Source organism: Colias eurytheme, chromosome 6 (genome assembly GCF_061535395.1).
Source record: "Colias eurytheme isolate Ceu_HAF_F1 chromosome 6, ilColEury1 Martin Lab GWU primary, whole genome shotgun sequence".
Classification (NCBI taxonomy): Eukaryota; Metazoa; Arthropoda; class Insecta; order Lepidoptera; family Pieridae; genus Colias; species Colias eurytheme.
The window spans coordinates 2,779,902-2,793,690 of NC_142985.1; the positions used below are offsets into that span (position 1 = coordinate 2,779,902).

At 43.1% G+C, this 13,789-nt stretch overlaps 1 protein-coding gene and 1 non-coding gene across 2 annotated transcripts; both read right to left on the minus strand.

Annotated features, from left to right (window-relative positions):
• Window positions 1–25: 25 nt before the first annotated feature.
• On the minus strand, window positions 26–10,904 carry Cog3 (conserved oligomeric Golgi complex subunit 3). The gene is made up of 11 exons (XM_090102515.1): window positions 10,704–10,904; window positions 10,240–10,422; window positions 9,733–9,859; window positions 9,310–9,458; window positions 7,867–8,120; window positions 6,526–6,744; window positions 5,667–5,806; window positions 5,089–5,246; window positions 1,325–1,969; window positions 775–957; window positions 26–394 (listed from the first exon to the last, which is right to left on the minus strand). The coding sequence occupies exons 1-11, from the start codon at window positions 10,857–10,859 to the stop codon at window positions 122–124; spliced, it is 2,487 nt and encodes an 828-aa protein (XP_089958641.1). The 5' UTR covers window positions 10,860–10,904; the 3' UTR covers window positions 26–121.
• LOC149907515 (signal recognition particle RNA) lies at window positions 7,042–7,337 on the minus strand. Its single transcript, XR_016456876.1, has one exon.
• Window positions 10,905–13,789: the final 2,885 nt, after the last annotated feature.

Here is a 13,789-nt window from a genome sequence, read left to right on the forward strand (position 1 = left end):
TTTTGCATGAATACAATTCCATTTATAATTTAATAAAAAAATTAAACATACAGTAACTATTCTTCTTATATGATAAAAATGCAATTATTTGTTACTACTTAATAAAATTTCTTGATTGTCTTTATGTCTGACTAGTTGTAGGATTGCTGGCAATAGGTGGCTTGTCCTCCTTTTTTTCTGTAATACTGGTAACACTAGGTTTCCGAATGACACTAGTCGGCTTCTTTTTCCCATATGGCAACACTAGTTCATTATGGCTGATAAGACTGGCAGATGATATGAACACTGACACTTGTTCAGGTGTAGGACAGGCTACGATAATGACGTCATCGTAGGAATAACCAGAATTCGTCAATAATTGCTCCAATTGTACGAAGTATCCAACGACATTGTTCTGAAAAGAATAAACTTTATGTAATGTTTTTAAAGGGCAAATTGCCAAGCTGAATGTCATGAAATGTTGTGTAACATTTGGTCATAATGCTTTTTATGTGGAAACGTAACAAAACATTTTGTTTTTAATTAAATTTTATGGAATTATATTAGTAAGTAGTTCATTAACAATTGATTGAAGATAAAAAGGCTTTTTATTTTTGAAGATAGGATATATTCTGTCTTAGAAATATAGCTGCATAATATGAACAAAAAATACTATAGGCTAGGACTATTTTTTTTTTTTCAATTATTATTGATGTAATTCTTTATTCTATCTTAAAATAGGTCACTATTACGACATATTTTTGAACTTTTACTATGTTCGAAATTAGCATTTACCCGTATAGGCCGGAAAAGTATGAACTCGGTTTCCTTATTAGCGAGATACAACTGCATGGACCGTTGAATCGGCGCTAAATGTGTTTTAATTCGTCTCTGAGCTTCTTGCACTATAACGGCGATTTGAGAAGCCGTTGCCCACGGTTGTACTTTGATCTGGTCTGCTGGTTGAAAGGATTGAACCTAGGGAAAAGATTATCAATTTTATAGTTTTCAAATTCTTTTCCTGATGGTTAGTATAATGTAAGAAGTCATTGTAACAAGTACCTAACAGTAGTTTACATTTTATGTAAACTAAATCTAAGTACATATTTTTTTCTTTTTTTCCTGTACCTTTTTAATTTTATACTCACTGAACCAACAATAATGGGAATATTTATTAGTAGGACAATAATTAACAACTAAAAATAATTTTTTCCCTATTTAAATCAAATTAAAGAAACTGGACCTTCTCCCCATCACTTTTTATTATTTTGCCAAAAGACTAATCGAAACGAGAAAATTATAAAAAAGCAAATAACAACTTTATAGAATATCTCATTTTAATTACCTTCTCAATAAACTCGATTAAAGGCCCGACCATAATTTCCGTAGCGTCCTTGATAAACATTTCACAGCAACTCTTCAACTGTCTATCTACCTCCTTCCTCGAGTCCAACAAATGCTCTCTAACCATTGGAGTACCTTCTAGAAGGAATTCCAATAACGCATTATTGCTATTCAAAGAGAAAATCTGTCGAGGACGCTGCATCAGACCGTATGCAGCATTCTTCATATTACTAAAGTCTAGAGAAGTTTCTTTAATGACAAAATCCACTTGGAAAGGAGCAATTTGCTCTCGGAGTATTAAGAGATGTTTAATTTGGAATAATTCGCCGTCAATGCTCGTTTTTAGCGCTGAGATTTGGTTCGCCGCGTTGGAAACACTTTGCACGCAGAGGGAAATTGCTTCTTGGGCTAGGCCTTGGAAAACTCGCTTTTCCAGGCACCTGTAAAGCCTGGATAGTGCTGCTAAAGTTCTGCGGACTCCTGGATACCACATGCCATGCAGGTCAGCTGGAGATGCTTGCGGTCGGCGTTGTGCTTCCACGTTAATATTGGCTACTTCTTGGGAAGTTGTCGAAATGTCCGATATCATGGAGTTGCGAGAGTCGCTCCGTTTGAGGCTCTGCTCTTGGAGGGACAAGGCGATTTGCTGAAACAAACATTTTGTTGAAATGTCACGTAAAAGTGATCGGAAAAGGGGACATATTGATATTGTAGAATTATTTAACTATGAACATCTATACTTCTATAGTATTTTTAGTATTTTAAAACTACTCGACGGATTGCATGAGCAATCTGAAATATACTTGATTTTACTCGATAGTTCCTCCACGCGTGACTTCGCGCGGCACAGCTAGCACGATTTGAAATGCGAAAGGAACTTCATACTCGTCTTCACACCTACAGCGCTGTACCAATTTCGATGAAACTTTTCCCCAAACATAGCTCCCACCTGCATCATCTCCAGCTTGTCGGGGTAGGCGAGGTCCCCGGGCGCGGGGCGGTAGTGCAGCACGTCGGCCCGCAGCTGCACGTGCGCGCGGAACACGAGCCGCTCCTGCGTGTCCTGCAGCAGGCCGCGGGCCACTGCGCCCAGTGTTGCTAGAGACGCTGTTATATAGACCCCACCTGCATCATCTCCAGCTTGTCGGGGTAGGCGAGGTCCCCGGGCGCGGGGCGGTAGTGCAGCACGTCGGCCCGCAGCTGCACGTGCGCGCGGAACACGAGCCGCTCCTGCGTGTCCTGCAGCAGGCCGCGGGCCACTGCGCCCAGTGTTGCTAGAGACGCTGTTATATAGACCCCACCTGCATCATCTCCAGCTTGTCGGGGTAGGCGAGGTCCCCGGGCGCGGGGCGGTAGTGCAGCACGTCGGCCCGCAGCTGCACGTGCGCGCGGAACACGAGCCGCTCCTGCGTGTCCTGCAGCAGGCCGCGGGCCACTGCGCCCAGTGTTGCTAGAGACGCTGTTATATAGACCCCACCTGCATCATCTCCAGCTTGTCGGGGTAGGCGAGGTCCCCGGGCGCGGGGCGGTAGTGCAGCACGTCGGCCCGCAGCTGCACGTGCGCGCGGAACACGAGCCGCTCCTGCGTGTCCTGCAGCAGGCCGCGGGCCACTGCGCCCAGTGTTGCTAGAGACGCTGTTATATAGACCCCACCTGCATCATCTCCAGCTTGTCGGGGTAGGCGAGGTCCCCGGGCGCGGGGCGGTAGTGCAGCACGTCGGCCCGCAGCTGCACGTGCGCGCGGAACACGAGCCGCTCCTGCGTGTCCTGCAGCAGGCCGCGGGCCACTGCGCCCAGTGTTGCTAGAGACGCTGTTATATAGACCCCACCTGCATCATCTCCAGCTTGTCGGGGTAGGCGAGGTCCCCGGGCGCGGGGCGGTAGTGCAGCACGTCGGCCCGCAGCTGCACGTGCGCGCGGAACACGAGCCGCTCCTGCGTGTCCTGCAGCAGGCCGCGGGCCACTGCGCCCAGTGTTGCTAGAGACGCTGTTATATAGACCCCACCTGCATCATCTCCAGCTTGTCGGGGTAGGCGAGGTCCCCGGGCGCGGGGCGGTAGTGCAGCACGTCGGCCCGCAGCTGCACGTGCGCGCGGAACACGAGCCGCTCCTGCGTGTCCTGCAGCAGGCCGCGGGCCACTGCGCCCAGTGTTGCTAGAGACGCTGTTATATAGACCCCACCTGCATCATCTCCAGCTTGTCGGGGTAGGCGAGGTCCCCGGGCGCGGGGCGGTAGTGCAGCACGTCGGCCCGCAGCTGCACGTGCGCGCGGAACACGAGCCGCTCCTGCGTGTCCTGCAGCAGGCCGCGGGCCACTGCGCCCAGTGTTGCTAGAGACGCTGTTATATAGACCCCACCTGCATCATCTCCAGCTTGTCGGGGTAGGCGAGGTCCCCGGGCGCGGGGCGGTAGTGCAGCACGTCGGCCCGCAGCTGCACGTGCGCGCGGAACACGAGCCGCTCCTGCGTGTCCTGCAGCAGGCCGCGGGCCACTGCGCCCAGTGTTGCTAGAGACGCTGTTATATAGACCCCACCTGCATCATCTCCAGCTTGTCGGGGTAGGCGAGGTCCCCGGGCGCGGGGCGGTAGTGCAGCACGTCGGCCCGCAGCTGCACGTGCGCGCGGAACACGAGCCGCTCCTGCGTGTCCTGCAGCAGGCCGCGGGCCACTGCGCCCAGTGTTGCTAGAGACGCTGTTATATAGACCCCACCTGCATCATCTCCAGCTTGTCGGGGTAGGCGAGGTCCCCGGGCGCGGGGCGGTAGTGCAGCACGTCGGCCCGCAGCTGCACGTGCGCGCGGAACACGAGCCGCTCCTGCGTGTCCTGCAGCAGGCCGCGGGCCACTGCGCCCAGTGTTGCTAGAGACGCTGTTATATAGACCCCACCTGCATCATCTCCAGCTTGTCGGGGTAGGCGAGGTCCCCGGGCGCGGGGCGGTAGTGCAGCACGTCGGCCCGCAGCTGCACGTGCGCGCGGAACACGAGCCGCTCCTGCGTGTCCTGCAGCAGGCCGCGGGCCACTGCGCCCAGTGTTGCTAGAGACGCTGTTATATAGACCCCACCTGCATCATCTCCAGCTTGTCGGGGTAGGCGAGGTCCCCGGGCGCGGGGCGGTAGTGCAGCACGTCGGCCCGCAGCTGCACGTGCGCGCGGAACACGAGCCGCTCCTGCGTGTCCTGCAGCAGGCCGCGGGCCACTGCGCCCAGTGTTGCTAGAGACGCTGTTATATAGACCCCACCTGCATCATCTCCAGCTTGTCGGGGTAGGCGAGGTCCCCGGGCGCGGGGCGGTAGTGCAGCACGTCGGCCCGCAGCTGCACGTGCGCGCGGAACACGAGCCGCTCCTGCGTGTCCTGCAGCAGGCCGCGGGCCACTGCGCCCAGTGTTGCTAGAGACGCTGTTATATAGACCCCACCTGCATCATCTCCAGCTTGTCGGGGTAGGCGAGGTCCCCGGGCGCGGGGCGGTAGTGCAGCACGTCGGCCCGCAGCTGCACGTGCGCGCGGAACACGAGCCGCTCCTGCGTGTCCTGCAGCAGGCCGCGGGCCACTGCGCCCAGTGTTGCTAGAGACGCTGTTATATAGACCCCACCTGCATCATCTCCAGCTTGTCGGGGTAGGCGAGGTCCCCGGGCGCGGGGCGGTAGTGCAGCACGTCGGCCCGCAGCTGCACGTGCGCGCGGAACACGAGCCGCTCCTGCGTGTCCTGCAGCAGGCCGCGGGCCACTGCGCCCAGTGTTGCTAGAGACGCTGTTATATAGACCCCACCTGCATCATCTCCAGCTTGTCGGGGTAGGCGAGGTCCCCGGGCGCGGGGCGGTAGTGCAGCACGTCGGCCCGCAGCTGCACGTGCGCGCGGAACACGAGCCGCTCCTGCGTGTCCTGCAGCAGGCCGCGGGCCACTGCGCCCAGTGCGGCTAGCGACGCTGTAATAGAACACGAATTAAAAAAAATTATTTAAAGTGAACATTTTTTTTTTGCTTTAGGCGCATTGAGAGATTTCAAGGTCGTCACGTCATGGAGTAAGGCGACGTTGAATCTTGTTAAAGAAGTTTCACTTCTGACACATGTGCTCGGCACACATACTCTTTTAATAATTTGTTACAAAATATATCATCGAAATAACTAAATTTTACAATAATCAAACAGAAACTTTATGTTTGATTGTTTTTTTGACAATATTGAAAACAAAAGAAATAAATTAACATTAATTCACTATTAGATAGTCCATTTATCGAGGAAGACCTACAGGAGCGGAGTAATAAGCGAATAAAACCGCGGGGCACAGCAAGTTTTCTAACTAAAATTCCTAACACCAAGCTATTTAATATTATCACGTTACTCACGATCGTTATTAACTTGTTCTTCAATAACTTCTACTTTTAATATGACGCACAGTTCAGCGAGCGTCTCCAGGTGATTAATATGTATGATGTGCGGTCGTAGCGTCTCGTATAAACCGTTGCTGAGCGATTGGAGATATTCCCTAAAAGTATTACAAATTATTAGCAAAGATGTTTTAATTAAGTAGTAAGTAAGATTTTCAAGCGATTTCAAAAGGAGATTCTTAATTCGACTGGAACCAGTTACTGTCTTCATTTATGGTATTTAAGCAATCTCAACCCTATAATATGTGCTATAAAAGGTAAATCAACAGGCGAAGGTGAAGGCAATTATAATAGGCATATGCATAGCGTCCTTAAGTTTATTAATATATCATTCACTTCAGAGCCGGAAATTCTTCGAAAATAATGGTCGGTAAAAACAAATTTACATAAACAAGAATGGTCTATATAACGTGCACGTGCAGTGCTAGGACGAAGTTACATAAACATCGATTTAACTCACTCTAAAGCCAGAGATGTCTTGGAAAAGAAGTGCTCATACAGCGCACACTCGTCCCTTACAGCTAGCGCCAGTAAAGAGCACGCAGCTCGCAGCATAGCGCAGTGATCGCGCTTGCTGTCCGTAATCACCCCCTATATTGATGAAACTAGTAACTTTACTAGCCATTAAACTCACTCTAAAGCCGGAGAGGTCTTGGAGAAGAAGTGCTCATACAGCGCACACTCGTCCCTTACAGCTAGCGCCAGTAAAGAGCACGCAGCTCGCAGCATAGCGCAATGATCACGTGCGTGCTTACTGCCCGCATTTAACCCACTCAATATTGATGAAACTAGTAACTTTACTAGCCATTTAACTTACTCTAAAGCCGGAGATGTCTTGGAGAAGAAGTGCTCATACAGCGCACACTCGTCCCTTACAGCTAGTGCTAATAAGGAGCAAGCAGCTCGCAGCATAGCGCAGTGATCCCGCGCGTGCTTGCTGCCCGCTACAGCCAGCGCGCCAGCTGTTGGCCCGCCGGCTACGCGCTGTCTGCGTATTGCGTATTCGCGCTGTATGTCTGAGAGAAGGGACGCGTAGCTGGAAGAGATTGATTTATATTGTATTTTGATTGTAATCACACTAACAAGTGCTATATTTAGTTTAAAACTAAAATAATACTCATAAATTAACAAAATAAATATTTTTGATTGCACAATTTTATTACGTTTGTTATCATAATTTTAAGGACCGAATAATAGGTAATTTGAATTATAATGGAGTTTAATACATTGACAAAAAGCGATCCTGATTTAAAATAAATTTATTTTATTTTATTTACTAATAAATTCCATATAAAATAACCGATATAAACTTGTTTCATGTCGCAAAGGTGCAAAAGGAACGGGTCTGATTGTATTGGTCGGGCTGATACTGAGCGTCCACTCCCGGCCGCTATCCCACTACTGCCCGATACGGGGACTTTTGGCTGCTGGGTTTCCCCCCTGGCCCGGTTCGCCCCTCCTTAGTTAACCTGCACCCCCCAGACTCCTCCGGGGGGTCCATATTAATACCAGGCTTAGTGTGGACGTCCAGTCAACATGGACCACACAGCACCAGGACTCCCGACCTCAAACCATCCTCCGAGCCCGACCTCCGAGTAGCCGGATTACAGGAGACGCCACGCTCCCAGTCGAAGTATATCGCGAAATAGTGAAAGGCAACATAAAAACGAACGCGCGATCAAATCTCACTCGGACACGATTAATTATTTCCTTATGTACTATTTTATTTTACTTTTTAATTTTGATAAAATAATAATTTTAAATTAAAATGTATTCTATTTTATATTGGATATTATGCACAAGTTATTTGTTCAATATTTTTTTCATAGTTTGTAAGCGCCCTCTATATCATATTTAGCACACTAATTCGAAGTCTGTAAGTATACTTGATGTTGTTTGCATTTTGCGATAGAGGGCGTGAATGCAGTTATTATTTCAATGATCGTGAATTGTTTGCTGCTTGTTTTAAAAAAAATTATCCATAACTAATCACAAAAAATTTGTTAATTTAACAAAAATAATAAAAATACAAAAATTTTTTTTGCAGGTTGACTAGATGTTTAACTTTTGCAGTAAAACAGATCAAATATACCACAGCACACAAGACATCCAAAACCGACATTCACATTTTAACAATTTCTACAAATAAAATACTAACTCTTCATTGACCTCCGCTCGTTTCTCAATCTCCCCGATCACCATTTTCAACTTAGGTGCGACGGCTTGAAACTTGCCGAAGTAAACCGCATATGCCATATCTATTTGTTCACTATCGTGTGGTTCTTCAGGCGAAAGCACTTGCTCTGTAGCCATGTTTAAGACGTGGTTCACGTAGCTACGTATGAGCGACATAGCGCGGCTTTGCAAGTGACGGTATTTTACTGTGTATGAGTGCGCTTCTTTGAATGTGCTCTGTGAATAAATAACATAAAAATTGGTAAAAAATATATATGATAAATTGTTAAATTCTTTTTTTATTTTCAACTAGCTTTCCACCCGCGGCTTCGCCCGCGTTTTCAAAGAAAAACCCGTTCCCGTAGGATTTCCGGGATAAAACCTATCCTATGTCCTTTCTCGAGTATCAAAATATCTCTATACCAAATTTCATGCAAATTGGTTCAGTAGTTAAGGCGTGATTAAGTAACAGACAGACAGACAGAGTTAATTTCGCATTTATAATATTAGTATGGATGTACATTGTAAAATTTGTATTTTGTATTTAGTTACTTGTAAAAAAAAATGTGTGTCGGATATTTTTGCTATACATATTACATAAAATTTGTGGAAATATTTCTGCAATGCAAATAATTATTACTGAACAAACTATTTATTTTTCTGGTTTTTTTTTTATGATTTGAGGATGACAGGAAAAGGAAAAAAGGCAAGATTTTATAAATTGAAGAGATGCTAATTCACAAAATAACTGCCCAAAACTTTTCTTGTCCCTAAAGATTTTCTTTCTATATACCAACAGCAACTACGATAACTTTATTTAGAAATAAGGCTACGCGCAGACATACAGCGTTCTGCGTTCCGCGTTCTGCGTTCTGCGTTCGTCAGTTCTGCGTTCTGCGTTCTAGCGCACACAGGAGCCGTTTAAGACATTTGCGTTCTATTTCGTGACTCTCCGCACGAGAAACATGTCTCTCGAAAGTTCATCTTCCGAAGATGAAGCCTTGCTTTTGTGGAGTCTAGAGGAGTCAAAAAAAAGTAGAAAATGCTGGGTACACCCTATCAACACGAAACGAGATGATATGGGAGAATTTAGTATTCTTATCCCTGAGCTGCTTCAAGATGAAGAGAGATTTTATATTTATTTTCGAATGTCAATAAATAGCTTCAATGAGTCACATGACTATGTAAAATCTGAAATAGAAAAACAAGATACCAATTGGAGAAGACGGACCAGCCATAGCGAGAACGCGAGTTCTTTGTAATTCTGTACAGAGAACGCGAGAACGCAAGCGTTCCGAATGACCGCCGCGGTCTAATTGCGTTCTGTGTGCGCCGGCGCTATAGATCCTTCACATTACAAAGAACGCGGAACGCAGAACGCAGAACGCTCTCTGTCTGCTCGTACCCTAAACTTGTTCTTACTCACATTAGCCCTCATATACTCCAAACACTCGTCTATTTTTGACAGCACATTGAAGAATGTGTCACTATTCACAGACATGGTTGGACTGTTGAGTCGCTGGGATAGGTGCTCCACTTGTGTGAAATAGTGCAGCTTCTGCTTTATGTTGTCACCTGGAATTGTACAAGAAAAGGGATTAATTTTCTATTTTCATTGAATTTAGAGATGTAGCTTTATTGAATAAAAATAAAAATATGACAGATTTTTAAAAATTCTTATTAATAAATTTTTTTTCTATTTTATGTACTTATCAATTAAATTAAATTTATTCAACACATTACACATCATAGTTTGTTACAAGCTGATTGTTTTCTAATAATGCTTTTTTTTCATAATTCTTATCTTAATTTGTGATTCACTAATATTCTTTGAGTAAGTTATACATACCAATAGCAGAGAGTTTATTCTGATCGGCCAGCAGTTGTTCACTCATGGTGTGGAGGGCATTTGTTTTGTTGGACACCAGATTGTACTCATCAGACAGTTTATCTAAATTTGATAATGTGGCTGCAATCTATAAAAACATTTACAAGGAACATAATAAAAATCTTAAACCTTTCCTGAATTTTTTAGATAAGCCATTATATATTTGTTATTTTAAAAATAATTAACTAGGAAACAAGGAATTTTATAAGCAGAAGTCTATTTTATAGCTATAGTATTATGGTTACTTTGCGATGTGGATGATCACAATATGAAGTTGATTAATTAAAATGTAACTTAATCCATCAGGCCCCGGAATCCCAGACACAATAGAAAATCTATTGTGTTGCGGTCGGATCTGGCCTCTCGGTGGTTGAGAGGTTAATTATTCAAACAAATCAAAGATTTTAAGGTTGAAATTTTAATTCAGATATAATATTAAATAGGTATGAAATAATGTTATTCCCAAACCTGGTCAGTTAAATTTACACATTCATTTTTCCTTTCTTCTAATTGTTTGTAATATGCTTCATAAGGAGCATCGCTGGCCTTGATACTTTGCTCACTCAAGTTTTCATAAAACTCCAAGAAATCGTACATTGTATTGACTTGCAGTACATTTGTGGTGTCCGAAGTTTCATTCGGTGGAGATTCCTATAAAGTAAAAAATGTTTTATGATAACTTTTAAATATTCATAGTTATTATGTGGCTCATCATAAAATTGAATCAATTAATAATAGAAGTGATGAATATCATCAATTATTACACTAGCGTATATGTATATAAATACATAAAATCAAATGGAAAGTGTTTTTTAATTAGAATCCACTTGAAGTTTCTCAGACATTGGAATGCTTTGGTGAATTACATTTTTATGACTTTTATACCGACATCAATATTGAACACAATGATAAAGGTAATTTATAAAATTTACTTGAGAATCCTCCTCTAAAACACCATCACTTTGTATCAAGGTTTCCAAATCCAGAATAGCTTCTCTTTGCGAAGAAGTTAGTGGCGCCAATGGATTTTCTGCAGCTTCCCATAACAACAATTTGCTTTGTATTTCTTTTAAAGTCATAGTATCCATATTACAATTTATTATAAACTTATTCCCGTATAAAATCAGATAAACATTATTAATTATTTACAAGTTCACAACATGAATGAACAACACATCAACATTCGATTCTGACTTTGACATTTCGTGACAGCTGACATTTTCAGTTCTGACAAGTGGCGTTCTGATTGCCGAACACACAAGACCACATTTGTTGAAAGTTAAAAAACACATTTGAACTTCCCACATACATTACCATCACGAAGGGAATGAAAAATATTTTCGATACATATTGAAAACTGAGATAAAAGGTATTTCCTTGGGTATTTCATATTGTATTTGCGAATTTATATTGTATTCGAATTCATATTGTATTTTTCCTTTATAAATGCGAAAATTTGTGAGGATGGGTGAAGGATGGATGTATGGATGATTGTGTCACGCAAATACTACTGAACCGATTACAATGAAGTTTGGTATGTAGCCGAAGACATAGGCTACTTTTTATCCCGGAAATTGAATAATTAAAAAATAAAAAAGTAAGAACGGGAGCTATGCGGGTTTTTGAAAACGCGGGTGAAGCGGCGGGCGAAAATCTAGTTTAAAATAATGCTTTAGTTACATAGTAATGTGCGGTCAAAGTACAAACAGAGATTTTGATGCGAAAACTGATCTAGATTCAAGTCCTATGTTTTAGTAGAGGAAAAAAGTGATGTGCCGTACACGGTACAGATGTACGTAATGTAATCCATACACATCACAGTCGGTCTACCAGAGTTTCACTGTTCAGGTATGCATGCGCAAGTTAACAGCACATAGAGCTAGCAACTAGTTATTATTCTGTGACATAGGCTCAAAAAATTGCTCAGATAGATATATACCTATAGGTACATGGTGGGACCGTAGGTTGCAGTCATCAGCTTTATAAATACAAGGCTTTAGTAGTCCATAACTTTTTTTATCGGTCAACCAGAGCTTAGCTGCGGCGTCCTGCTAGTTGTTGTATTTGAACAAGATTAAAAAACTAAAGACTTCGAGTTATTTCAAAAATTTAAAATTTATTTTAAAAAATCGCAGTCGGATGAAACCCATTAGAAAAGGAGGGGAATATGATAAAAATGTAAGGAAAAATAAATTACGGTCAATCCGAGTTCGGGAAGCGGGAGGGGGGAGCTTTTAAGAGAAAAAAATGGTTTCTCTCGATTTCCGACAAAACTACAAGTCCTATAGAAAAAAAGTTCAATGGCAAAGTTGTAGGTAATTAAAAGTTCTACAACTTTTGTATTCAATTTTTTCACATAACCTAAAAATTTAGGTGAAAAATTCAAAAAACCATGTTTTTGGTCTTTTATTTATATCTACTTCAAAATTTATTTTTTTTTCTACGAAATTTGGTGGAAATTTACTTTATTATGTCCCAAATACACTGTAATTTATTTGATTGAAAATATTTATTTTTTCGCCTTATTTTGAATTAATACCAAAAAAACAACCTAATTTTCAATCGAAAAGTCACCCGTCAAAATATCAGCTTTTTTCCAAAACTTGGGGTGCCTTTTATTCATTGAAATCTCTACTTTCATATGGTGTAAAAAAATAAACACCACCATAGTAAATGTTCTCAGGAAATGCATAAGTACAAACAGTCTGAAAATTAGCTTTTACTAAATCAGGCACACTTCTCGAACTACCTGAAATGTTTTTATCGACATCATTTTGCTTTTGAATATGCTGTAAAATATTAAACTAAGAACAGATAATTATTTTTCTTCACTACATAGTATAAAACAAAGTCGCTTTCCCTGTCCCTATGTCCCTATGTCCCTTTGTACGCTTAAATCTTTGAAACTACGCAACGGATTTTGATGCGGTTTTTTTTAATAGATAGAGTGATTCAAGAGGAAGGTTTATATGTATAATGACATCCAATAAATAGTGGAGAAGTACTGTTATTTTTGAGGTTTCTAATGTGATGTCGTAAAAAATTACATTTTTTCCGCTTACATTGCAAACGCAGGCTTCACCCTACGAGTTTCATCAAAATAATGTACTATAGTCTGGGTTCGTTAGTTATGGGGATTTCCTAAATTATACACTTTACTACTGATTAAAACATTTATTGATATTAAAAAGCACACACAATACTACAAACTCAACAAGACAAGAGCATAAACCGTTACAAACAATATTTAAACTTAAAGACGCGCAGTGACAAATATTGCGTCTCAAGTAACAAGCTTACTGTCACTTTTTAATAACTACGTAGTATATTCTCTAAAACGAACGGGCGGCCTACGAGCCCTTTGGGCGCGCGGGGTTGCCATATTGCTTGGCGCTATATCCTCCCCCTCCAAGTCAGTAGCAATATCTGGTACTGGCTTGGGACTTTGTATCTGCTTTGGTCGACCTCTTTTACGACCATGAACAATTGGGGTGGAAACACCGGTATAAGGGGTCAGAAGACTGACATGGTACTTGCCTCGTAAGGTATTGTTATTGTCCACGACTTCATAGGTCGTGGAGGATACGCATTTCGAAATTTTGTACGGACCTTCGCGTTTAGGAGCAAATTTATTGGTGAATCCCCTAAAAGCTTTACTTGGGCGATGGGTCTCCACGAGTACGAGATCACCCTCCTTATAAGTAGGACCTAGACGACGGTGTTTATCAGCAGCATCTTTTCTAACATCCTGCTGATGTTCAATTCGCCATTTAACCTCTTGCAAGGTTGTTGCAAATGTTTGAAGGTAGGGCGTTATCTGTGGTAAATAATTTTCATTGGAGATTATTGCCCTCAAATCATGGGCTACTTCAACCGGAGACCGGAACTCACGCGCAAATGTAAGGTAGGCCGCAGAACGACCCGTTCCTTGATTAGGTGCTGTATTAAGGGCAAATCTCACAGCCGGCAACATTTCTGGCCATCGGCAATGTTCTGGATCCACGAGCATCGCCAACAT

Coding starts and splice junctions, on each gene's coding strand:
- Cog3 (XM_090102515.1), bottom strand. CDS start 10,859: ATGGATACTATGACTTTAAAAGAAATACAAAGCAAATTGTTGTTATGG. Junction 6,745..7,866: donor CGAGCGGAGGTCAATGAAGA/GTTAGTATTTTA, acceptor AATCTCTTCCAG/CTACGCGTCCCTTCTCTCAG. Junction 1,970..5,088: donor ACAAGCTGGAGATGATGCAG/GTGGGGTCTATA, acceptor TGTTTGTTTCAG/CAAATCGCCTTGTCCCTCCA.